Source organism: Vanessa tameamea, chromosome 20, assembly GCF_037043105.1.
Source record: "Vanessa tameamea isolate UH-Manoa-2023 chromosome 20, ilVanTame1 primary haplotype, whole genome shotgun sequence".
Taxonomy (NCBI): domain Eukaryota; kingdom Metazoa; phylum Arthropoda; class Insecta; order Lepidoptera; family Nymphalidae; genus Vanessa; species Vanessa tameamea.
Genome location: NC_087328.1, coordinates 3,106,062 through 3,132,788, shown reverse-complemented (window position 1 = coordinate 3,132,788; position 26,727 = coordinate 3,106,062). Strand labels below are relative to the sequence as shown.

General features: G+C 33.4%; 4 protein-coding genes and 1 non-coding gene across 8 annotated transcripts in view; 2 read left to right on the top strand and 3 right to left on the bottom strand.

Moving 5' to 3' along the window:
• The window catches only part of LOC113403742 (synapse-associated protein of 47 kDa), a 241,398-nt gene that overhangs the window by 196,295 nt on the left and 18,376 nt on the right, over window positions 1–26,727 (top strand). The window lies entirely within an intron of this gene.
• LOC113403796 (uncharacterized) lies at window positions 876–4,832 on the bottom strand. The gene is made up of 6 exons (XM_026644391.2): window positions 4,672–4,832; window positions 3,091–3,592; window positions 2,406–2,674; window positions 1,909–2,108; window positions 1,424–1,535; window positions 876–1,075 (listed from the first exon to the last, which is right to left on the bottom strand). Exons 1-6 carry the CDS (start codon window positions 4,747–4,749, stop codon window positions 959–961), a joined length of 1,278 nt encoding a protein of 425 aa, XP_026500176.1. The 5' UTR covers window positions 4,750–4,832; the 3' UTR covers window positions 876–958.
• LOC113403855 (U1 spliceosomal RNA) lies at window positions 4,161–4,322 on the bottom strand. Its single transcript, XR_003369336.1, has one exon. It is a non-coding gene; the product is annotated as a U1 spliceosomal RNA (small nuclear RNA).
• Window positions 5,687–7,703, top strand: LOC113403809 (cyclin-dependent kinases regulatory subunit-like). Its single transcript, XM_026644410.2, has 2 exons — window positions 5,687–5,902; window positions 6,847–7,703. The coding sequence occupies exons 1-2, from the start codon at window positions 5,844–5,846 to the stop codon at window positions 7,067–7,069; spliced, it is 282 nt and encodes a 93-aa protein (XP_026500195.1). The 5' UTR covers window positions 5,687–5,843; the 3' UTR covers window positions 7,070–7,703.
• Window positions 8,438–26,727, bottom strand: part of LOC113403803 (dystrophin, isoforms A/C/F/G/H-like) — a 580,208-nt gene continuing 561,918 nt past the window's right edge. For 3 of the 4 annotated variants that reach the window (XM_026644400.2, XM_026644404.2, XM_026644402.2), the window contains 17 exons: window positions 17,949–18,208; window positions 17,658–17,816; window positions 17,130–17,266; window positions 16,088–16,206; window positions 15,761–15,930; window positions 15,454–15,535; window positions 15,101–15,233; window positions 14,731–14,953; window positions 14,301–14,412; window positions 13,700–13,820; window positions 13,379–13,529; window positions 13,113–13,274; window positions 12,400–12,526; window positions 12,088–12,216; window positions 11,671–11,794; window positions 11,187–11,273; window positions 8,438–10,524 (listed from right to left, as the gene is read on the bottom strand). In XM_026644400.2, the coding sequence (XP_026500185.2) occupies window positions 10,409–10,524; window positions 11,187–11,273; window positions 11,671–11,794; window positions 12,088–12,216; window positions 12,400–12,526; window positions 13,113–13,274; window positions 13,379–13,529; window positions 13,700–13,820; window positions 14,301–14,412; window positions 14,731–14,953; window positions 15,101–15,233; window positions 15,454–15,535; window positions 15,761–15,930; window positions 16,088–16,206; window positions 17,130–17,266; window positions 17,658–17,816; window positions 17,949–18,208 (2,412 nt within the window). In that variant the 3' untranslated portion in view covers window positions 8,438–10,408. The remainder of the gene's footprint in view (window positions 10,525–11,186; window positions 11,274–11,670; window positions 11,795–12,087; window positions 12,217–12,399; window positions 12,527–13,112; window positions 13,275–13,378; window positions 13,530–13,699; window positions 13,821–14,300; window positions 14,413–14,730; window positions 14,954–15,100; window positions 15,234–15,453; window positions 15,536–15,760; window positions 15,931–16,087; window positions 16,207–17,129; window positions 17,267–17,657; window positions 17,817–17,948; window positions 18,209–26,727) is intronic. The other variant, XM_026644401.2, reaches the window with a different exon arrangement.

Below are 26,727 nucleotides of genomic sequence, written 5' to 3'. Positions count from 1 at the left end.
TATATTTTACCTAAAGCCTATTCCAACCTACGAAGAAATAAATATAAACATATGTTAGATTTACGCATTCCATGTGTTTTGCTAATAGTTTTACTGCTATATATTGTACACTAATTCAAAATAGTTATATATACCAATTGAATACATCTATATTTATCATTGAAACTCATTTCAATTTTACTTTTACTTATACAATGAATATCATAGTTCATTCAAGCTCTCAATTTGATGTCAAATGTTGTTTATTGTCTTCATGTGGTTGAAATAGAATAAAACATCATCATTTCCAAAATTTTCCATCGTCTAATTAATATTATATTTTATAATTCTTATACACACATTTTATACGCCATGTAGTTTTGATAACAATACAATAATTCGATCTAATGATGGAAACACGAAGTGGATAAGCTTCAGTAACTACTAGACAATGGTTTATTTTTTAACCAATTTTTTATCCAATTCCACAGTACTTTTACGCGGCTTACAGTCGAGTGCGCCGATAGAAATCGTCACGATAGCAAAAGTTATCACCTCTTTTTCTCTGTCTCTTTCTACTTTAGTGATATTATATAATATCAGTTAAAGTTATTTTTCGATATGGTTTTAATTCAGGCTGGTATATTATTCTTTCCTAATAACAACTTTGTCATTGTCAGTAAATTATCTGCAGGTGTCGTTTATTTATATCATTGTATTTATTATTTAATACTTAATATGGCGAAAGCAACTTCATTCCAACCGGGTATCCCAACACCTCTTGCTTCTGTAATATACCGTATAAGCAAAAAAATCGCATTGAACTTCCGGACACCATTTTTTCATAAATACGAATAAATTTGAAGTTGTAGACTAATTTAAGTGATACCAAACAATTTCTCTAACAGAAGTTTATTTAATAAATTCACTTTAAAACGTTTAAATATAAATTAAATACAGTATTATGTCGTTAATATAGTTATATTAGTCCTTCATCAACGAGTTCAATAACTAAGTCGGTCATCTTCTTCCTGCAATCAGCATTGGATGTCCATACGGGCTTGACGCAATCATGAGACGGAGCAACTTCACTCTCCTGGCCAAAAAGTTTAAATTAATTATATTTTTTATGGAAAAAGACAAATACATTTGCATCACTTATCAGCGCACCTTTCATCAAATCACTGAATTTAATTTAATGAAGCCAGCTTTAACCCCCAAGGAAGGACTTAGGCACCCTGCCTTATTTATACCAAAAACCGACCACCCGTATAACAAGTGGGCGAAGCAAGTGAAAACACTAGTCCTATTTAAAGATGAAGGTATTTAATGTTGGTTCTTGATAATTGGGTTATTTTGTGTTACTATACGATAGATAAACGAACGAACGATGAGTTCCAAAATAAAAATGCCTCTATATCTAAGATGAAAATGAATCATTTACCTTTTCTTGATAAAGATTTGGTGCTTCGTTACTGTCGCAGGTCATAATTGGGTACATATCCAGAGCTATGCCGAGACCGAAGCGACTGCTTCTCTTGAACTCGTCTTGCAGCCTGAAGACGAATTAGAACAAAAAGTTATATTATTTCAACACTGTAAAGTTATCTTTAAATGTCCTTTGACGAAGATTGTTTGATTGTTGAACTTTTTTTAAATAGCGTAATCCATTCGCGTTTAAGAAAAAATATTGTACAACATATAATATAATACATAAGCACAATATGACGTGAATTATAAATATAAAAACTTAGGTAATACTATACTAAATAAATAACTAGTGTTAGCGTAGGTTTCACTAATTTTATCTGTGATCTTCGGTTATTGTGGATCACGTCTTTACGTGGGTATGGTATACATTTTGGCGTGTCGCTATAATTATCATTAGAAGATCAATTCTCATCAAAGATATTTGTCAGTCTATCTCACATGTCAAAAAGTGTATCTCTGTCCAATATATTTCCATCACCCATCTCCATTAATCTGGCGTGTAGCTCATCCGCGTAGTACTCTAAAAGGGCCGGTGCGTGTTCCGCACGCTGTTGCCGTTCCAAGCAAAGATAGATGAGAAATGCAAGATCCAAAGCTGGTGATGCGTAGCGAGCCAACTGGAAATCTACTATATACATCTGAAAATAAAAATATATCACTTTTATTACAAATATACATATTGTAGGTATAAGAAGAGAACACATAAAAATTGGATTGGATTGGACGATGAAAGCCAGGCCATTTCTTTTCCAATCTATGAATGTGTTTTAAACCATCATGGATCTTAATCTGAATAAAGATTTAAAGTTCCGATTGTACAATTTCATACTTTTTTCAAAAATCGGTAACTATTGATTTTTAAACTCGCATCCCCTAAATATAATCATATCAGAAGAGATCAGACATTCATAACAAACATTCATAAATATTCTTACCTCAGCAATATCGCCATTTACAAATTTAAACAACATATTGTTTGTCCAACAGTCGCCATGACATATGACTGCTAATGGTTCCTTTGGAGTCACCATATCCACCATGGTCTGGAAGAAGGTATCCTCATTGCAGAACCGTTTGAAAGGACCCAAATATTTCTCCTTATCCTTTGATTCTTTCAGCTCTTCCTCCACCATAGCTATCGCGTTACGAGTTGCTTCACTGTAGTAACTTCGATAGTAGTCTTCGTTTTCAGCGACGAAGAAGACTATAAAATAAAGTAAAAGGTACAGACTACAAATCTAACTAAAATAATTTTACAAACATTACTGCCTTAAAGAGTCTAACCTCTTTTAGATCAGATATTGATATGAGACCCGCACTTACAGCATACAACATGTAGCTGTTATTAACAATAAATAATAATAATAAGAATTATTTATTTTCAAAAATGAGATGGGTACACCAGAATTTTTCTTAACACTAATGAGTTAACTTGGGTATTATATATAACACAGCGTTGGCAGCTGTGGAAACTAAAACTGGGAGTACCAACTAAGAGACCTGTGCATCAGCTGTCAGCGTCTTAACCTCAGAGTCATTAGTTACATATTTTCTTATAAAGGTATGCTTCAAAATAGAATAAAGAATTGTATAAAAATAATTAATAAGCGTCCATCTTACCCTCAGAAATTCCATCTTGTATATTCAGCAGCTCATAGAACCCTTCAGGGTCGTAATATTTCATAGCCAGAGAAAGCGCGTGGAAGTGCGACAAATGCTTCAACACAAAATAACACTGTTCTAAGCTCAAGCCCTGCGTCCTATCCGGCATCACAAACCCGAGTGTCTTCAAATCTTTCAATATAACCAGATCATTTTGTGCCAAGTAGCATTTCGGTATAGATCTGAATGGATGGGTAACCTTTTCCCATTGACTCTGAAATTTGGACAGAGCTGGCCATATCTTGGTGTAAAAAGCGACTTCATTGCAGAATAGCTCGTCACTTTTGAAAGCTTCTCGGCGTAAAATGCTTTCTGGTAAGCATTTGTATATAATAGATCCTTCCCAGGGTTCAATGATCTCGGTTGTGCCATCTGAGTCCAAATGTTTGCGAGAGCCCTTCAAAGTTATTCTATAAACCATTGACGTGTAGTTGTCTCCTCTTTTTGATCCTGGAGCTCCCTAAATAATTATTATTAGTATTAAAAAAATACACATTATTCAAGATATTATAGGTTTTTTAACGCACTTATAAAAAAATATTTTACAAGATTATATTCAATGTAAAGCACAGAGAATGCACTGCCGATACACTAAGTATCAATTATATACTCAGATATACAATTAAATTTATGAATCCTGTATGAACTAACACCCAAGCTTTTTTTATCATTTATATAATCTAGCACCTTTTAACGTTAGTTATACGCCTATATTAGTTATACTATTTATTGGTAAACTATGTTTTTAATATTGTTTGCAAGACTTATTCACACGGTTCGGACGAAAAATTCTTATTATCTACTATTCAAATAAATAACTAAAATGTTTTATACATACTATGATAGGCTTATAATCAATGAGTCTAAGTAGCAAAAAAATCTCCGCCCTGTTCGTTCGCCGTTCCGCCGAAGATAAACGCAATACTCGGATTTCTAAGTTTAATATTGTGACTTGCTTTATTATTTAGAAAAGAGTAGTATAAATAGAAATGTGCGTTATTGTATTCTCTATGTATATTAATTATTAAGGGGGACGGCGCGTACGCAGTCCCCACTACCAAAAATTACGCGTCCGAGTTATCCGCATTAGGGATAATCGCAGAGGTCAACCCATTCGCAGTGCAATGAATAGGCCTCGCTCTGGGGGAACCGCCTTCATGATCACGGTATCCCCTACGCCAGGTAAGTATGATTTCATATGGTTATCGGTAGGATGTCATTAAATGGCAAGAAATTTAGCCAGCGCGATTTAGATTTTGACTAAAATAGTACAGCGACATCTAGCGTATACTGTCAGAACTATGACAAAAGAAATAAACATTTAGTGAAATGAAACGTTATTATTAATTTAAATTTAAGAAAAACATATTCATATTCCTATTATTATAATTTTACTAATGTACTATGGTAAGATAATATACTTTAAATTGCTTAATTTCAAAATATTTTAAAACCAGATATCGTAGAAAATTTAAGATTTATTAAAATATATATATTTTTTTTTAATTTTAAACTAAACTTAAAATATTTATAACTTACCTCAAAATCCTGAATGGTAACATCAGGATATTCATCCTTCAGAAGATCCTGAAGGAATTCCAGAGTAATGTATGACATGTCAGTGATGGTGTCGTTCTAGATTTAGGATATCAACTGAATTGTCTGGATGTGGAAGCGGATCGCTACACTACCGGTTTGAGTTGCAATCATTGTTTATTAGTAATGGGTAACAAACTGTAACAATAAATTGAAAAGAGTTCGGACATTATTCAATTTTAAAAAAAAAACATTTTTGAACTGAATTTCCCTTGCAAAATTAGCTTCGCTTGTAAAATTGTTTTTATTAGAGTAAAAAGTTTCTTTAAAATACATACATTGATATCTTTATTTTTAATTAACTATATAAGGTTTTCAATGTATAATATTCATAACTATTTGTTGTTTAACTTATTAAGGTCATAATTTTAAAATAAAGTTCGAATTTGTGTTTTGTAAAAAATAAGTACCGAAATGTATATTTTCAAACTTATAAATATAGTGTCTCTACTCAACAGGGACTTATTATTGAATTGTTGCAACAGTGGGGTCGCTTAGATTGAATAATGTTCGTTGCCGCGTCGTTAGCGAAGTTTACCGGGCCTGTTTGTGTATGAGTGTTTCCGCACTTTTATTGCTTATACAAACATTATAGCTTATACTGATTAGGTATCTACATCTGTAAACTATAAATTGAAATATTATTACTGGTTTGCATTCATGCACAAAATTAAAACGAAAAGTGTTTTTTTTATTGTAATTTATTGTACAAATTTATATTTTTTTTATGTACCTATATATTATGTAAAGAAATAATATATAATATCAATATATTTGTAACATAAAAATTAATAAATACATATTATATAATTAAATCATCTGTCCTCATCATAATATAAGCTTCAATTATTACATTTAAAAAACAAGTTCTAATTGGTTAAGTTCGCGTTATGATAAAATGAATAATATCTACTACAATACATTTTTGAATATGGCAATAAATTTTTGAGCGCCAATGTTTTGATTATTTTGACAGATAGAACAGCTGGGAAGAAAATCAATTGCACCACGTACGATAGAGAAACGCATTTTGTCTTATGAAATAGTCATAATTTACTAATAAGCGTATTTGTGGGAATTAAACAGTGCTTTGTTTGAATATATTTGATTTAGACATGCCAGTAGACCAGATACAGTATTCGGAAAGGTACAACGATGATGTTTACGAATATAGGTAAGATCTTCGTATAATTCAATTAGTCCTTGTTCAGAACAAATTATGCTGAAAATTATATGGTAATCGACATTGAATTACATTAGTTTATTTTAAAAATGTTGTCACAAAGTCATATATTAAATTTCACTACGTTTACATATTTACAGAATACAATTCTTAGTCATTCGTTTAAACCATGTGTCAATATAGTTTTAAAATACTTTTATTGCATTAGATCGAGATTGTATAACTTTTGTCTTAAAAAAGTAGGTATTTATTTAACTTTTTAGGTGATAAAATATGCAATACTCATAGCAACAAAAAAAAAAGTGAGAATGGGTCTCAAATCCAGGATAACAAATATATTGAACCTTATTGTTTAGGTAATTAAGATCTTATTTCTTGTTATTTTTCCTCATAGGGTATTATTGCGAAATATCCACTGTTACATCATTCAATCTTATTTAGGATATACTAGTCATAGTATTATATATGCGTTTAGTACTATAATTAATACAAATATTTCGTAAGCTGTGTGGCTCTGGTAAAGTTGATAGAATAATTTGTGCTTCGGTTCATTAGAGCTGATCATGGAAACTTTTCTTACATACAAACAATTGAGCCTCAATCAACTACTTGATGTAAACAATAAAAACAATTGGTAAAATATCACCAAGATTGGTGTAATACAGGTTGCCAGTAAATGTTGTAAGGGCAAGAATGAACATACTGAAGTCTAGTTGCATAAGTCACAAAAATTAATATTAGTCTTAAAAAAACTTGTCAATGTTGACTTGGTAGGGTCTAAGGTGATCAGATGGTATAAGTTACAAAAATGATTAATGCATAATTTTCTTTAAAATGTGTAACCACTAGTAATAAGGTACTAAGGTATTCATAATTATCAATCCATATAGCAATTATTTTCTATAAGTATTTTATTTACTATATTCATTTTTCAGACATGTAATACTCCCACCGGACATAGCCAGACTAGTACCAAAGTCCCACCTTATGACAGAAACGGAATGGAGAAACCTCGGTGTCCAGCAGAGTCCTGGCTGGTTACACTTCATGGTGCACAACCCAGAGCCACATGTCCTTTTATTTAGACGACCTCGAACCGACATACCAACTCCAGTTAATGGCTTAGATGCAAGTACTTCTTCTACAGTAAGAGTCTGATGAAGTGGATTTTATAGCATATAGGCCACACCTTTAACTTATTATCTAACTCAAGGAACACATTTATAGGTTTATGATAATGTAAATTTTCATGATAAACATAGATTAATAATCTCTTAATGAGAATAAGTATTCGCATATAACAGCAATATGCTGTTTTATATTGTCTAATATAGATATAGTTAAAAAATATACAATATGTTGTATTTTGTGATATAACAAACGTAATTCAATTTTGAATTTGAATTGCATTGAAATATGTCAATAATTGTTCCTAATGTTAGATTTGTTAAACATGTATGTGTTATTCAGCTCATGATTGCTCACTGAAGTGCTTGTTGAAGAAAATGTTTATTAAAATGTCATTGAATATCATAGACTAAAAGGTGATATTAAAAGTACTAGATGTGATATTCTATAGCATACTTAATCAGTTTTACATATATGTATATTTATAGGTGCTTAAAACTAAGTAAAGTGGCCTTCGACTGATGTACCATAACTGTTATTAATGCTAAGCTCATACACAATGTATAAATACAAATTATATTTAAAATGCAATGGATTTATTTAAGAACATTATAAACATGCTTAACATATTGTTAACCAAATAAAAATTATTATGTTTCTTTTATGTGTTGTGGTTTTTTTTAATTTACATGATGGGTATATTTGTTTGATACATTTTTTTACACTTGACAGCTTTGGCAGATTTGTCTGTCTTGTTCAATATTATGAAATATAATACGAAATTTAATCGAGACAATATAAAAAAATACAAATTTTATTGTTATAATTTTTTTGTCACATTCTATTCGATCAAAATTTATTATATTTAATTATCTGATTTATTCACTTCAAAACTGAATCTAAATTTTATAATTAGGCAACTAATTTTAAAATAAAGATTCGTGTGACTTCACTTTTGTAGCTTCTATTTTTAAAATGTTAGACTATTATTATTGAACTTTACATACATATAATTAAAACAATGTTGTCGCGAAATTATTATAGGCGTGCACTAGTGTGAGTAGGGTTGGCAGGCGTCTGGATAAAACTTGTTTATTTGGCCGAAGAATATATTTTTTTGTGACTTTCATATATATATAATATAGTAGAATACATACCCTATTAGGACAACAAATACTCCAAGGAGTCTTGAGCTTTTGGTAATCAATAAAATAAATTTTCATGGTCAAAATTCAAACCCCTTGATTTTGGAAAAAAAGAACAAAGCTGTATGTATATCCCTCGTAGCTGCCGACTTGGCTATCCATGGCCCGTTGAAAAATTCATTCTGTATATAGTCATGTATTGAGATAATAAAATGCGTAAGACATGTTTGGGTAAAATTCAAAATGAAACAAATATTACTATGCAGAACGTTTATTTGGATTTAACTTCTAAAACATTATAAACACAGTAAAATATACAAATAAATGCGGAAGTAGTATATTTTATATAACTTTGCCAATATTAAAGAAACAAATAAAATAAGACTCGTCCTACACGTTAAACAAATACATTAAAATTATTAACAATATATTAGTGTTGATTTAATAATAATTTTCCATTCGATAAGTAATAAATTGTGCTTTTCGTATTCTTAAAATCTATATTAGCCAAATTAAAACTAGGATTATTCGTCATAAAACGAAACGGAATAATAACGAGTTGCCAGTTAAAAAAAAAACATAAGAAAATAATTGTGGTCACAGATGTAATAATCCACAATACAAATATTTCATACATAAAAATAGTAAAATGGATTATCAAAATCGATGAACAATATAAAGAATATTGGCCAAATTTAAACGAAACTTGATATGGTTAATTGGAAGTACTTATTGTAAAGTTAGCGTCAACAGTTACTTAACATTCGTATAAAAGTCATCTCTCCAATATAATCTTATCTAAAAAGGTAGGCATCATCTTATAAGTAGACACATTACAAAATATCCAAACGTACGAATGGGACAGAAAATGTCACATTCCATATAATAACTAGAAAGGAAGGTCAAGTGTTATGCCTTTGTAATAGTGAAAAAGTTTGGTTACATGTTTCATATTCGCTAAGAAGAGTTTCTACAATGTCAGACCTCAATACGTAACAGAAAATGACTAATGAATAGAAGCTGGATTATTCATATTTTCATCTAACGATACATTTTTTTTGATAACTCGATATAATTATGTAACATACAATATGCACATATATAACATGCTCGATATTTATTTGGCTACATCTAATACTACTGTAAAAACCGTTTAACGAATTCTTTAACTACCGTCATATTGTAATGACATAATATTATACGTTGATAACGGGGACTTCATCTAATAACGATACACTTTCCACTAGAACGTAGGCCCTCTCGTCGTAACGGTAAAAATGTTTACCGGATTGCATTAAACATGTCAACGTAGGGTATATTAAAGCTAACTTTGTGATATACTTAAAGCTTTAGCCCTTTATAAGCTGCCTTAGAAAAATTTCGATATCAAATTCTGATTAAAAATGGAGGCGTTCGCGCTTAAATTTTTTCGTGACATTTTATACATATGTCAATTTATTTTTTACACAGCAAAAAATGATATGATAATTTACAAGAAGTGATATGAAATGGAAATTGTACTAATAGATATGTACTTAAATAATTAATAAAAAGTTTTTTTTTTATCAAGTATTGATAAATTTGGTACAATTTAATAAAGTGTAAATGCTCTTTACATTGTCTTTTTCGTTGAATCGCTTCGCTTCGACAGCAGTGCTGAGTTACCATATACAAATATAATATTAGAACAAGGTTAGGACTCAATCACGATACGTACTGCAACAAAGGCATGCCCTTATCTATACAATAAGCGTTGCATACGAATATCGTCTCTACGAAACCGTAGCTATCATCAATTGTTCAGCTTAGGAACTGATCAACTTGTGGCTCCGATCCTAAGGATTAAATTCCCGTGACCCGTTTTATGCCAAGTGTAAATAGGAAGCTCGGTTCGATATTAGTGTTATGGTAATGAAGTTAGCTCTTGTATAGTTTGTACAGATAAGCACGTGCAGGTATTGTTAGTGATGAGTCGAAAATTAGTAAACGGTTACCGTAATTATCGGTAAATATATTTAAAATTAACTTGAGAAATAAGATCTTATTGTGCATATAAATATTAAAATACAGGTGTACAGTAAAGCAATCTTTGGTAAGTAATTCAACAGTGTTGCCGAAGCGATATAAGAATCGGTTACAAATTGTTATCAATATTTAAATACTGATAACATTTGTCCGCTTCAGCACCATAGCGCGTCGGATCGAATGTTTTCGAAGGAGAAACCTATTTGTTTTTGTCTTCTTGTTTTCCGTTGGTATATTGAGGAGGTGCGTTGGAATTCTGATTTTGATCCTCCGTCATAACTGATACTAATTCTTCAACAGCTCGGCCAAGATCATCTGTGTACAAAATTAACAATATAAATAAAAAATATTACACTTAAATTGATTGGAAATAATCAGATCCTAAGGGATATGTCAGGATATAATTATGCTTCATTTAATTTTTAACGTCCAATCATTACTGTATATATATTATATGATTTACTTATATCATAAAAAGACCAATTTACCTCATGGAATGCGTCCTGTTTGGTTTGCATTAAGAAAGATAACGCAAAATTAATAATATTATATTTTCATTAACATAAAAACCATGCATAGCTCATGCAAAACATCTAAGTAATTAAAAAGATTAAAAATTGACATACAAATTAATAAAATACACAGCAAATAATAACGAAATACATGGGACACGTAAAAACATCAATATCATTTAAGTGTCTGAAAATAAGCAAAAAAAAAAAACAACGACTCTCCTAATTATTATACACTTGACGACAATTGCTCAAACATCAGTAATTATTAAAAAAAAAACAATTAAAATTTGTACTTATTTAATTTTTAAATTTGAACGAAGCAATTGAATTTTTTTAATAAAAACTTGTCAGAAATATGTTATAATTAATCATGTTGGATGTCAAAAAGAAATGACAGATTCCGCTTTGTTTATCAGTACTGTTATTGTTGAGCAATGGTCTGTCTCAGCCGACTCAGCTGACCTGCGCAGTGCATGAGCGAATGCACGGCGTGCGGCGGCGGTGGCGGACGCTCCAGTTCGCGCGTCTCCCTCTCTGCACGACCGCCATCTTGTTTTATACAATAAGTCAATGTCGGACATATTCTTGCGTTGCTTTTTATTTTATAAATCCTATTTGTATCCTATAAATCTTATAATTATAGAGGTCACTCTAGGTTTCTCACTTTTCTATAAAAGTATAATTTTGTTAGATTTTCAGTCTAGACTTAGATTTGTAGTATATACTGTACCTCTGCGATTAAATTTTATTTTTATATTTTTATTTCATAAATATAATATATATATGCGTATTATACCGTTATTTAATTAAGTTCAAGTAGGGATGTAATTATACATTGGAAGACAGTAGTTAAGGTTGGGAGTAAACATGATACTCAAATTCACTTTAACAGTAAAAAGGTACAAGTCATAGGTTGCACGGTAAGTAAGAGTATTTTAGTACTGACTGGTTTCGTGGTAGAGGCCGTTGTGCAGCTTGGCGGGCGAGTCGGTGGCGAGCTGCGAGGCGGTGACGGAGCGCGTCTGCAGCGTGCCCGTGCGCGCGCCCGGCGAGCCCTGCGCCGCGCCCGGCTGGGGGGGGGGGGGGGAGACGTGGGTTCACTTGGGTTCACTTCTTATTTTATATACTTTTTTAAAAGAGCAGACAAGCTGCTTTGACATCTTCTGGTAAGTCAATACCAGTCATTTGAATTACGAAGATTTGGGAATCAGATTCACTTAACTTGGCGGTATGAGTCTATGTGACCTAAGGGGTATACTTCCTGCATCACCTTACTGTAAGCTACAGTCAAACACTGGAACCCACCTAGCGTACAAATTGTAGATTTTTACGAAATTCAACCCATAATTGATAGTTATCGTACCTCGTCCAGCAGTCTACGCAAGCGTTGCAGCTGCGCCTCCAGCTGACGGTTATGTTCTTCCAAGATCTGCATGCGGGCCTCCAGTCGTCCCTTATGCTGTCGGAGGAGACGAGCTTCCGCCATCATATCCTGAAAAAAAAGTATATTTATGATCTTAAGTTTTATGTATCGTCTGAAAATTAAATCCAAATTTAAAAAGAGGCCATATAAAACTAATATTTTTAACATTATTTAGAAATGTTAAAACAAATTGTTTACCATTTTTGAAAAATAGTGTCTGATCTTACGAAAGGTTAGAAACGCTCTAATTACCTGATCAACAGGCGCATTCCTGTTGTCGGTGACCGCATGCTGTTCTTCAGGAGTGGAGCCTGGTGTTTGTTTGGCCTTAAGCCGTTCGTATTCTGCTTGAAGACTAGCGTTTTCTTCTTCAAGTTCTCTGCAATTAAAAATAATTAAAACAGTCAGAATATATCGATCTGCTTAAAAAATACCGGTGTTTTTATACAGTGAGTGTCTTAAATATTATTTCATTACATTTCCTCCTCTAAGGGGAAGGTTTATAAGACCATGGTCAGACCTGCTGTCCTATATGGATCAGAGTGTTGGGAGACAAAAGGGATTAATGAAAGACAATTGCATGTAGCAGAGATGAGAATGTTACGCGAATACGCGAATGGATAGAGTAAAGAATGAGTACATAAGAGGAAGTTTGAAAGTGGCACCGAAAACCGAGAAGTCATGTGGACGGCGGCTATCATGGTATGTTATGCGGAGGAACGAGGAACATATTGTGATGAAGGTCTTGAGCATGAATGAGGATGGTTATAGAGGAAGGGGACGACCTATGAAAAGATGGATAGATTGTGTGAAAGATGATATGGCTGGAAAGAATGTTACTTGTGAGATGACGTCAGAGAGAGAAGTATGGAAGAAGAAGACATGCTGCGCCGACCCCAAGTAAATTGGGATAAGGGCAGGAGGATGATGATACATTTCCTCCTCTAATATATATTATACATTACCTGATCATAGCCTCCAGTTCGTGTCGTTGTTCCCGATGAATGACCGACACGACGTGCACGGGAGAGCGTGGCGCATCTTCGCCATCACCTTCTCCATCCACTCCCTCCGAGGCTCCGTTTAGCGAAGCGCAATATTGAGCGATGAGTGCGTGCTCCTCATCGCTGTAAAAAAATATAATTTATTTATTTATAATTATATATCCGGCTCGAAGGACCGAAGTCAATAAAGGTATTCTGAAGATTTATTTGTAAATTTATCAGGTCACCTGTCGGGAGTGTCGGCGGCGCGCGCGCCCAGCTCAACCTGCGCGAGGCGCGTGGCGTACAGCTCGAGGCGCGAGTGCATGTCGTCGGCGCCCGCGCCGCCCGCGCCGGCGCCGTGCTGCGGGGACGGCGCGGGGGACTCCAGCGCGTCTCCTGTGCCAAACGGGGGTGTTGAATTTAGTGTTTGCGAGGTAGCTGGAGCATCGAAATGAATCACACGGACCAATACAATTATTCTTTGTAAACCTTTAAACATTATCACGAAACCGTTAGTTTGTAACTTTATTGCTTATTTTTAGGCAGGTTTTCATAAGTAAATTTACCTTCAAGTACAGTCTGGACCGGCAAGTATCCAACTCTGGGGTGTTTCTTGAAGTATCTCGCAGATTTGAATTTATTACGAAGAGCCCTCGTGAAGTCACGCACGTCTTCACCTGATGTCGTCTGAAATATAATTTTGAATTTTTATGTTGGTAAAGAGTAACTACTGAATTTCTTCTCAATGGATTCTACATTCCGAACCGATGGTAGTACTTGATATAGTTTTGTGAAATGACGATTCAAAAGTGCCTGTAAAAGTCTCCTTGAATAAAGTATATTTTAATTTTGATTTTTCATTTTAAGCGAAGGTAAGTATTTATTTTTTTAAAATAGGCTCATTCCATTTTATGCATTAATTAAATAAGTTTTCTGGATCAAAATTATTATTTTAATCCTTGTTAAAGAAAACCGACCAGCAAATTGACCTGATTGTAAGTGGTTATAACCACGAATAGAAATAGGCATGAAATATAAATTCCTTATATCAAACTACGAGAGCTGAAATGTTCAGCCTCTGGTCTTCATCCTTCAAATCAACAGTTATTATGAAAAACTTTAAGTCGTCTGACTTGCAAAATCATTATTTAGTTCACCAGCACTTACAGCTGTGCAGTATTCTTGCATAGGATGTGTCAGCTTGTGATTTTTGGCTTTGCGACCGTTGAAGAAGCATTTCTGACACATATCGAAGTTGAAACATTTTAAACAGCGGTATCTGAAACATAATACCACAATAAGTTTGTATCTAAAGAAATAACTAAATATACATACACATTATATAAGTAACAATTCATTTAGAACTAGCTACTAGATCCGACTTGGCACGGGTAGAATATTACATAAACGCCATACTCTATTGATCGCCATTGTCATTTTAACCAATATATGTAAAATCTTAATGAATATATAGTTAAGCCTTCCTCATAAATCACTCCATTAGTGAAAGCCGTATTAAAATCCGTTTGGTAGTTATCACATAGACTGGCTGGGCGGACTTTCTCTTTTAAGCTATTGGGTTACAAAAGATTCTTACCTAAATCCAACAATTGGGTATTCTTTACAGATATTGCACTTGGCCTGGTGTTTCGCACTTTCTGCAGCAGCAAGCCTGTGTAGTACCGGCAGCCAGACCATGGACTGTGGCTCCTTCTGTAGCCATTGGAGGAAGTGGAATGCCTCTATAAACTGAAGCTGGCCATCTGCGTCTCTCTCTAACGTCTTCTCTTTGGTGTCTTCTTTTTCCTTCTCTTTTTCCACTAAAATAAGGACGAAGTTTTATTTTTTAACAAATTTAATTAACTGTTTGTCTTTTGCAAATATTTATTTATTATATCACTCAGTAAGGAATTTAGATATATATTTTAATATTCTTATTCGTTCTGATTGTTTGATTGTTATCTTACCTGCTTTTCTATCAAGCGTACTTCCTCTGTTACCCTCCTTGGTGGCAACAGATGCTTGTTCGAAGCAGCTCCTCACCGAGGGTTCTATATTAGAACCGCCAAATGCCGCTACTTCTCCTAACTGTCTTGGAACCTGGGAATTAGCGGAAATATTTTTGTCAAAACATTGTACTCATGGTTAGACTACTAGAGCACTAACATAATTTATAGTTTAGCATATATCTTCTACAGCGAAATTATACTCTATAATTGTCCTGTTATTTAAATTTTCTTTCTCTATACTCGCTTCAAATCGTTAAATTATCGTAGTAGGTTTTTTTAAACTATTGAGGAGAAGCGACTTTTGAACTTACTTGTATACAATCGTGTAGAAGTAATCCTAGTTTTCTTTGGTCAGCGCGGCAAGATGGGTCAGCAATCAATCGGAATAAATACCTGTAAAATATATTAATTATATATAATTATAGATATTTAATTATATTTAAGAATGCTTACATCGTACCAAAGTTAAAATGTTAGGGATTATATATTTTGTTGGATGTTAGTGTATCAAATTTACAGGCCAAAATTGTCAGAAAGTTAAATATATCGAGGGCTAAATAAATAAATAAAAAATAATTAAAGTTACATATAATAATTATATCAAATAAAGGAAATTACCTATATTTTTCTTCCAAATGTCCCTTACAGAGTAACACCAACCCGACCTTGAAACTCAACACCCTGATCTGGCCGGTTCGCTGGCTGTCATACACATTAAGCAACCAGTTGATGGACAGGTCTAGACAAAGTGGAACATTGACTAGACTTGGATTTTCTGCTGCAATGACCTGAAAATTCAAAAATATACAATGAGACGAGGATTTCGGAATGTTAGAGTGAATACAATGGCATTAAAATTAGCAGTCATAATGGCCATTTGGTTTTGATATTCTGCGAAATAAACTATTGACGCCAATGTGTATAAGTATTATTAAGTCGGCATACCTCATATAAGGATGTTAGCACGGTGATCATATCAGGAATATCGATGAGGCGGTCGTTTTGAGCTCGAAGTCCGTGAGAATCGAACGATTCGAGAGCCGCGGGTAGTTGCAGCATATGCACTAAAAAAAGGACAAAATTTTTGGTCAATTTAAGTATATTTTCATATTAAGGATAAATATAAATAAAATATCTTCGTATATTTTTTAATCAGTATAAAATAATACAAGGAATTTTCGTCGTCGGACTTTATTTTGTATTCAATTATTTTAACCACTTGTTATTCGCCGTCTAGCCGCAGTATCATAAACTTGTTGCAACGTATCAAATAGCAGAAGTTGCGGTCACCGCTGCGTTGCTACTGTGAAACAACTCGAGTAAATTCTATAATGTTTTTACTTTCTTTTTTCTCGTTAGTCGTCCAGTAACAACCCACAGAGCGACTATAACATTTATAATTAAATAGGTATTACAGATAAAAAAATATTTACATTAAATAGTAACGAAAAGATATTTAATAAGTATTCTGTAAAAATAATAATTAAATTATTAAAAAAAAAATATCTTGAACATTAAGAATTCAAATTTAATTAAAATATGATGAGTAAGATATCGATACAAATTTATCGATAATTTCCTTTTTTATGTAAAGCTCCTTCTTTCTGAATTACTGATGTACCTACTCCTAATGCAAACTTAGAGCTAAGAGGCAAATTGGGATATAAGTAATGTAGTGAGAGATATAACCGACTGCCTCCATGATCTAGTGGTTAGATAGAAAGGTCGCAGATCTCGAGCTCCTCAGTACGAACTCCCAGCCGGGTGATCAAAAGTTATTGGCACTTTCAGGTAAAAATTTCTCAGTAGCAGTCTGGAGTCTGAAGCACATTAAATCGTCGGCCCTGCGCCTGGACTCATTCCGTTTGTATCAGAGTTGCCGTCCCATCGGGTTATGAGAGTAAAGAGTAAGAGATTTCATATATTATTATTATTTAATACATTATTATATATAATTAACAGATAGGCAAAGAGCTATGTCACTTACTACAAAGAGCCGTCTGAACAGTTCTCAGTTTGAGAGCTGTTCTGTAAGCGGAGAAGCGCACTTCGTTCAGATCAGCCAGGGAGTTCATCAGTTCGATCATCTTTGGATGGTCCCAGTGCGTCGTTTCCAATTCATGGCTGAAAAGTAGATAACGTTAGTGAATTTATTTGGATAGCTTACTTTTACAGTGTATGGATATTTGTAAGTTAAAACAATTAATACTTTATTTGGTATCATAATACTAATAACCAATTTTACAATTTTATAAACAGAACGTTAAAGAATATTTTCACAGGTAGGTGAGCCGAGGTGGCCCAGGGCTTAAGATGTTCAAGCCCGTGAGGAAACTAATGCGTCTAATTTAAATTAAACTTTGTCACATGTATATCAATCAACGTGCATTGAAAAAGAGAGGTAGATGACCTCCAAACCCTCCTTGAGGACAGAGGAGGTCATAGTCCCGTTCTTTTTCTACAAAATCTATTATTATCTGCATGTATTGTCTGTAATCATCATCAAATCACTCACTTTATATAATACGGTACGTTGGCTGGTGTGACAGCTCGCTCCCAGGGTGTGCGGACAGAGCCAGCTAGGAATCCTTGAGCTGCTCCCGCTCCGCCATCCCTGGCTACGCCAGCAAGCTGGCGCGCGCGCTCTTCTCCACCGGCGCTTAGACCTGATACTCTGAAATATTGATTTTACTTGTGAGACACGTTATAAGAATCCGAAATAATAGGATCAACGATTTCTTTTTCAGCAATTTAATGAAATCAAGTTTACGATACAGTTTTTGTCTAATATTGTTACATAACGTACCTCGTATTCAAATCCTCAAGTCTCGCAACTAAATGTTCAGGCAATTGGATATTATCCCTCGCCATCGCCTGAGTTTGACCTCTCAGCTCGTCTACCAATCTCTTCAGCGGTGGCAGCTGTGCCCGCGCACGCGAAACAGCGTCGAGCTGCGCGCGCGCATCCCGGGCGTCTCCAGGCGCGCGCCATGATGCACGAGCAGCCTCCGCTGTTTGAACACGCGATGCTAGCTCGTCGAGCGATGTTGTGAATGTTCGGACACGCTGGAAATAAAAATACAAACTATTAATACTGTAAATCTAATTACAATAACAATACATACATTTGTATAAAAATTAAATCTAAATTGAGAAATGATTATACTTTCATTATGATTTTTCGTTCAATCGATGATATGACTCGTGATGTCCGTTTAATGTAAGACCAAGGATTATTTATTTTCGCAAACTCGTTCGATATACATCATCATTTCTCTATTTAAAGTTTAGTGTTTCAGTTTTACGATGATAGAAAACGTAAAATTCCATCATAAATTTACTCAAAATATATACGATATATCTACATATAAACAGCGATATTTGATTTGAATTCTAAATGTTCAAGATTTTTTTTTAATAATTAATTTAATTATTAAAGCGTTACGGAATACTTATTAAATACTTTTTCGTTACTATTTAATTTAAATATTTATTATCTATAATACCTACTTACAGAAATTATCAGGGCTAACGATTATGATTCGTGTTTCCATTATTTTAAAAATGGAAAAAGATATGTGTTAAAAAAAAAACGATATTGCTTTGTATAGTAAGCGTGGTTGTTTAAAAGATTTAAAATTCCCCGGATCGTTAGGACTCCCGGCAGTAACCTTGCGAAGGAACACGACAACCTTGGCAGGACGACTCTGGTTACCAAGGTTGTTCTACTTGTAATACAGGTATCATGACGTATGGCAAGATAAATTTAGAATAATTTATTCATTATTTATAATATTTGATTCAAAATTAGTTTATTAATATGAATATATTTGATTCTATTATTTTTTGAGGTTGTTATAAATGTGATTTATTTTGTTGTTAAAAAAAAACCCATAAATGTACCGTTAGTAGACAAAATATCATCTATCTATCTATATCTTTTAGGTTACAACACACATGCTCCAGTGTGAGTTGGTGTTAAAATTTTATCCGGCAAATGCAGTCACCTCCTGCTCAAAGGTGTGAGGTGTCTGCACGTGTTCTTAGCCCAGTAATGGGCTATTTACTTTACTTTACCTTTTGTGCATAAATACCTCTTGAGCTCTCGTTCTACCGTTAAAAATTACATGGTAACTTTAGCTTTTAAATACGTAACTTATTAATAAAATTATCATGTAACGGATGATTAATATAACTGGCCAATACTGGAGAATAAATTGCCGCCTTCCTGTTGCAAAAGATATTTGTTAATAATTAATGAAACGATTTTAATTACGTCATTTTGTGTTAATAAAATGAACACGTAAGGAAATTCCATTGTCAGGGTTGTGGGGTTTCTTTAATATCCGCGAATCACTAAAAGTTAGGTTTTGTGAAGTGATTCTTTAGACCGACTATACAAAACAAAATAATATAGTTCTATTCGCCCATGGATTGTATACGCAGAGATGATATGAGTTTTTAGTATATTTTCGTTATACATATTGATATGATAATTGTATTGAATGAAAATGACTTCATATTTTTTTTTTTTATATATTTTATATATATTTTAAATCGACGTTACGTTAACGATATATCTTCGAAAAAACGCCACTATAGCGGTACTTTCGTATTTTAATAACGACATAATATTTAAACTATTTTCAAGGCAAAATCGCGAAATAGAGATAACTTTAATTTCCTATGAATATATTAGTATTTCTTGTATGAAGCCAAAAGAAACAATAAAAATAAGTACTATCGAGACTAAATATTCTGAAATTAAATACTGGTCAATATACCAATAATTTGTCAACCATTTTCCAACATTTATATCCAGATAAAGGCTCTGTGTATATTATACAGAACCCCCATTAACTGTCAGATTTGTTTCAACGGAACCCGAATAGACTTTTCTCTTACGATTGCCTCTCACGTTGCCATTACGGCCGTAATCGACGCACTCGACTTGCGTTACCCGCATACCATAACAGACGAAGATATAGATTATAGGGTATCAAGAAAGGACAAGATAAGATGAAACTGCAGTGTTTATTTACAATTTAATATTTGTAATAAATTATAATAGTTCATCTTACAGTTTTATAAACTTAACTTCCCTTTTTCTTGAAAATGATTGTGACTTTTTAATCTTTCGTTATAGTGAGAAAATGGACTTAAATTTAGAATGTAGATTCCAAAATAACCTAGCCGCTTACAGCGCCAAATTGATATAAAAAATGTTTTAATACCTATAGAATAATAATTTTTTTGCGGACATCACAGTTGATCATGTTAGAATTGTTGAACTAAAAATCTTGAAGTTATTTGTTGTATGCAGACAGGAGACACATCCAGAAAGCATATAGCAAGTATCTTCTTAAAATTCAGGGTTGGATCGCGTGTGACGGATTGGGACTTTTATACATAGTATTCGAATATATAAAAGGTAAAAACCTTATTATATTGTAATAAGGGTTATTTTTCTTTGAAACATAATCTCCCTAGTACGATCCAGGTCCCAATTCTCGAAGCAATAGCATTATATCGTTTAGGGAAATTCTAGCAAACTTTGAGTTTAACATACTTCTTTTGTTAGATGTATTAAAATATTTCTTAATATAAATATTTTCTTCTTCAAAATGAGTACAATCTGCTATTCATTATATTTATCATGAATTCAAAATAACAGGCAAATAGCCTACCTGGTAGTCCATCACCGAGAAATCCAATCTGGGTAACACATCAATACTTAGTTTCGGTTTGGGTTCCGGTTTGAAGTTGGAGTTAGTCAATAGAACTACACTACCAAATGCTTTTATCTAAGATCATTTTTATACGAACAGATTGGAAGTAAATTGGCCAATTCGCGCTCCCTTCGAACAGAAATGCAGTGAAGCAATTAATTAATTTAAACGATATTTTAAAAGGGTGTCAACGCGTCTCTATAAAGCGGACAAGCTATAATTAAGAGGTAAAGGAACTGTCTACAGTTTAATGAAGTAATTGGTACGTATTCTGGAGCAATTTACGAAAGGGACAGTACCGTGAATCGAGTTACGTACCGACTTTCGAACATTAATTGCTTTCAATAGTAAATTGTACAGGAAATTGAATTTTATTTAGTTAAATTTGAAATACGCTTATTTATAAAAAAAAAAAAAACTTTCTTGAAATAAAAAGAGCCTATTCAGCAACGCAGTTATATGGTGGATGTATTGTTACAGTTCCTATCCCACTCCTGGGTAATCGAATACGACGGTCTTTTCGGTTTCTTATAATGAATTATGAAGAAGAAGATATAATTATAATAAAATAAACAAGATTATTTAAATGTAATACTTCCAATAGGTCGACTTTCCATTGAATTGTGATTACTAAAATATAACTTAATCTTTAGTATTTCGTTACAGGGTCGTTGATTGGTCGAATTTCAGGCAACGCAAAAATCTATTTATTCATTGTGAAAAAAAGTCGATCTTGGATTAAATAAGGCAATTGTGTATACAGGATGGACGATTTTGCAAACATTGGGGGACTTCCTATTCCATTTCCCTCTCCTAGCAAATCAATATAGGTATTCGAGTACGTTCCTACAAGCACTCAATCGTCATTTTACAAAATGAAATTAAATGTTAAGCTACTAACAGTTCGGAATTTAGATTTAAACGAGACTAACGCATTCAGTAACCGCACTTTCCACGAATTGAGTCCGATAGAACGATAATAAAGACCAGGGAAAGACCGTGCGCAGGACCAACGGCTTTACTCGCTTTCTGAGACACTGGAGCGTAACACTGCCAGCTTTCTAACTCCTTTATTTTTTAGTAATAAAAAACACTTATATAATTGAATAATGTTCTATTTTTAAAAAGTAACATCTGAATTTAAAAAATAAACAACATTCTTATTTGAGATATAGTTTTTTTTTTAATTTTATGAAATGGGTAAGCGAACGGGTTAATGTGCCTAATGGTAAGTCACCACCGCCCATAGACTAATGTCTATCACCGTAATTTTTTTTAATCATTTTTCATCTTCTTTCATTCATCTTCAATGCGCCACCGACTTTGGAAACTAAGTTATTACCTCATGCCTGTAGTTGCACTGCCTCACTCAGCCTTCAAAGCGTAACACAACAATACAAAGTATTGATGCTTGGCGGTAGAATGTATCATGACTGCGTGGTACCTACCCAGACGGGCTTGCACGAAGTCCTACCAAGTGAAGTGAATCTAATAACGCCGCTATCATAGTTGAGTATGAGATATCATTGCACAGAACATCTAAACGAGTTACTATATCTTAAACTTAACAATGGATGTTGGTATATTTGTTTGTGATTAATAAACTTCGGCACTAATTGACCGATCTCCATGAAAGTTTCACTTAATTCAAATTGTTCTAACTCTCCAATACATGGCGCAGCGAGACATAATTTTTTATACCATTAAATCGTTCGCCATGACAATTATTTTACAGCACGGATATATTCAATTGCAAATCGTATCAAACAAACTAAAGATACATAATAAAGACACGCGCTGGACATTAAGCTGGTAGATTAAAGTAAACACGCTATCAAAAACGAAAGTCACCCGCAACGTTGATTTCACCTCTAACGAGGAGTTCTTTTATTCCCAGTAACGTGATCGTTAGGAATAATTTCTAAGAAAGCTCAGTCTTTTGTAGAATTGCACTTTCATTGTTTTAAGGTTAAAGTGTTATAGGTATGCCATATCATTTATGGTTATGTGTATTATATAAGGAAGAGTTTGTTTACTAGAAGGGGACAGTCTCAAAAAAATATGTATTCCGTATTTTGCAGCTACAGGGTAAAAAAATAAAACTTCGACTATCGACTACTTGTAGCTCTATTTTTATTACCATTTATTTTATATTCGAAGGAATAAGACAGCATTGTTTAACTAATAAGGCCGTATACGATCATAGGAGAGGAGCAGTAACGCTAAACACTGAAATTGCGCGGAGCAATTAGTTTAAGACTATATCTTAAATGTCAATAGGGCAATGGTTAAGGCCCGCCTACTAAAGAGTCACAGGATCTATCCTGACCCCTTCGACTAGTGTCATCTCCTCCTATGACAAGCTTTGAGCTTAATTGGTGGATTGAGTATGAATGTTACTTATTGCATATAACGGGGCACCACTATACTTAAAAAAAATGTCTTATTTTAGTGCTGCGTCAAAAACAGTGCACGCATATTCCATATTCAAATTGCTCAGTTCGTAGTGATCGAATGAAAGAGTACCATTGATTTATGTTTTCCTAGGTAATTTAGATGACATAACAATTAGCACAGCACTTACTTTATCGAAGTATATTTCTAAATTTCAATAGGAGGAGTGAGCCAGTGTCATTAAAGGGAGTACGTACATTTATTAGGCTTGTTTAATTCTCGTTACCTATAAAAATATTTTAAGAAATGTAGAAGTGTTTTAAGTTTTAAACGAGATAAGGTCAGTGGGACGCCATTTTAACTTCCTAGTTTTACGTTTATAGCTTTTACGGATAACTCTACTACCTTGTTGCCTATTTTTGGTTCCGTACTAAAAGATTCACGAAACAGATAGACAGACCACACAATGTGTTGGTCACGACTATTAAGATATGCTAACTAAGTGAATATTTAAAATATTTCTTCATCTATATTATTAATAGAAACTACTGAGTTTCTTGCCGGTTCTTCTCGGTAGAAACTATTTTCCCAACCGCTGGTAGTTTAACATTTAATTCAACTGTAACATGGCGATTCAAAAGTGCTCTTTCAGCCTATTTGTTTGAAGAATATTTTGATGGTTATTTTTATTTTATACATGCATAGTTGCTACTTTATAATATTCTCGAGGTACTTGAAAGTCGTATCCAATTAACGTAATTGGATTTTACTGTCAATAATTTGTTACTAGCAGCCCGGAAGGAAATTGGTAATGATGGAAACCCACACCTCTAAAAGCATGAAAAGCCGTTGATCTTAAATCCGCACTTTGGATGACGTGGTCATTATAATACCTCTAACGAAGATGGACCTATGTAAAAGTATTGGTTACTGATCTGCTTCGCTTAGTGTGTTTTAACATCATAACAATATAGTATGTGTTACAGAATTTTAAAACGATCTCAAAATTAAATGCCTAATTTTAATTATTCGTTTCCTGTTTCCATATTTTCTTGGGATTTGAAAGTCACTTAAGCAATCATGTAATTTACCTAAAATCCCCCACTATGTACATATTATAAAGAGTTTTAGGTACTATTTAAAACGACTGTGGCTATTTTGATATTAATCTTTAGCATAGCAAAACTTGCTACTTAAAAGGCTGGCATTGCGCACGCTCATTGGTCAAATCAAATAGCGCGCGCTTTCCCGGCTTCCCTGTAATACACTTCCGTTTCCTATTCACGAAATTACTCCCACATATTAGATCAGAGCGAGAGGCCAGATGTAGAATTGTTATTTTAATTGACGTTTTATTGACTGATCATCTTCGCTATATATACGAAAGTCTTTGTGATTGAAATATATTGTGCTTAATTGATAGGAAAATTCGTCGCGTTCTTTTGAATGTTTTTGTTTTACTGTATATTAGTAAATCAATATTTAATTATCAAAGTTTATTTACAAATTTAAATAATTATAAGAGTCAAAGAAACTGGTATAATATGGGTCAGGTAATATATGATACTACTCGTATATCTTATATATTGATAACGTAAGCCGATTTTTGTCCCAGTGATTGTGGGATGGCTGCACATAAAAAATCGGTTAGGTCTCATTTTGAAGAGCTCCAGCGGTGGATGTGCAGAAAATAAATAAAGAGGATTCTTGATTGCATTTTATTAAATTGCTACTGTTTAACAAATAATTAATTTTAGAGAGTGGAAATAGTTTCTGACCGGTTAGAACGGTACTACGGCTGTTTAAGGAAACAATGAAAAACGTAAATATCTATTACATTCTATCTGAATTTGACATTACAGATTTCATCTTAAAAAGGTTTCATCGTTTTAGCGCCGAATGTAGATGAGTAACGCGCAGTATAAAATGAAACAAAATCAAAACAAAACCTGTCATAGGTCTCGAAATTCCTAAAAAATATTTTGGATAAACGCGAATTTTCGCGAGTAACCTCCTAGTACATATGAATACGCAGAATGTTGCCAGTATCACAAGCATTTTAAGAAGAAGGTTCTGTTCATATAATAGCTTTATACAAAGCTATCTTTATGGTTCTTTATCATAATACGTCTCGTGGGAATCTTTGATATTCAGTCGAAATTTCTTATTTCATACCAAAGCACCGCCGTAACATTATATTTCAGTATTTATTTTTCCCTTTCGACTTGCTTTGACGACTAATTGGAAGACTATTTATGTACACGACTACATAAAATATATCTCTATATATTAGTTTGTATGAATACATTGTAGTTTGTTCATAAATAATGTTTTATAGTTTTCTTTTAATGAACTAATTAACTGTGTTCTTGGCCTCGGTTTGGAATACTGGTAAATACTGGTAAAACCACCAGATATACATAGAAACACTGTAAGAAATATTAACCACCCTTACATCGCCAACGCCTTATTAATATTATGACCTTTGTGTCTGTAGTTATACTGGATCGTACCTCAAACCGGATTAGAGTATACTTAGTATTGCTATTTAACCGTAGAATATTTGTTGATGAGGGGGTGGTGGGAACCTACACATAAGAGCTTGCACAAAGACATATCACCAAGTTAAGATAAAGCACGAGCTGTTTCATGTGCATGATAATGTCATAGTCATGTGTATTGTAACCTTATCAACAGTACAGTTTCCAAAAATTTTTAGAACAAGTGATTCTTATCTGAAGACGGTGGGTTTAAACCAGTCGGGACCTATATATTAGAAAACTTATAGATGGATTTCGTAACTCAAATAATATAAGAAACAATTTTGTGGCTTCGTACCATTGGTTTAAATTATCTTTGCAAGAGCTACAAGGAGATATTGTTTACATTGAAACAGACATACGCTTTTAAACAACAAACAGCCCCGGATACGTGGTCGTAAAACTTGTAAAATATAAGGTTGACACCCGATGATTGCGAGTTTGAACCCAGGCAAGCATCGCTGAGTTTTTATATGATTCAATTGTGTTTATAATTTATCTCCGAAACCCGCATGTGTCGAATTTCAATGAAATTCTACCACCTGTTTATCCACCAACCCGTATTGGAGCTGCGTGGTGGTGTAAACTTCAAACCTCCTTAAAAAAGAGAGGAGGCCTTAGCCCATCAGTGGGATATTTACAGACTGTACTAATTGAAATCTTGATCGTGTTTACTGTGACTGGTTATGAAGGAGTTAACGTGAGAACTTCAAATTGTAATTGACCCGGCGAGGCAGTTCGGTTTAAAACGTCAAAATGTCGCTGAAGCAATGAATAATAATATATATATATATATTTAAATAAAAAATAATCTTTATTCAAATATGCTTATGAACTCTTCTGAGTCATCACGTTAAAGCATTAAATTATATCTAAAGCTACTTCCGGTTCGGAATATAGATTCTATCGAGAAGAACCGACA

Coding starts and splice junctions, on each gene's coding strand:
- LOC113403796 (XM_026644391.2), bottom strand. CDS start 4,749: ATGTCATACATTACTCTGGAATTCCTTCAGGATCTTCTGAAGGATGAA. Junction 3,593..4,671: donor TTACCATTCAGGATTTTGAG/GTAAGTTATAAA, acceptor ATAATTATTTAG/GGAGCTCCAGGATCAAAAAG. Junction 2,675..3,090: donor ACAAGATGGAATTTCTGAGG/GTAAGATGGACG, acceptor TTTATTTTATAG/TCTTCTTCGTCGCTGAAAAC.
- LOC113403809 (XM_026644410.2), top strand. CDS start 5,844: ATGCCAGTAGACCAGATACAGTATTCGGAAAGGTACAACGATGATGTT. Junction 5,903..6,846: donor GATGATGTTTACGAATATAG/GTAAGATCTTCG, acceptor TTCATTTTTCAG/ACATGTAATACTCCCACCGG.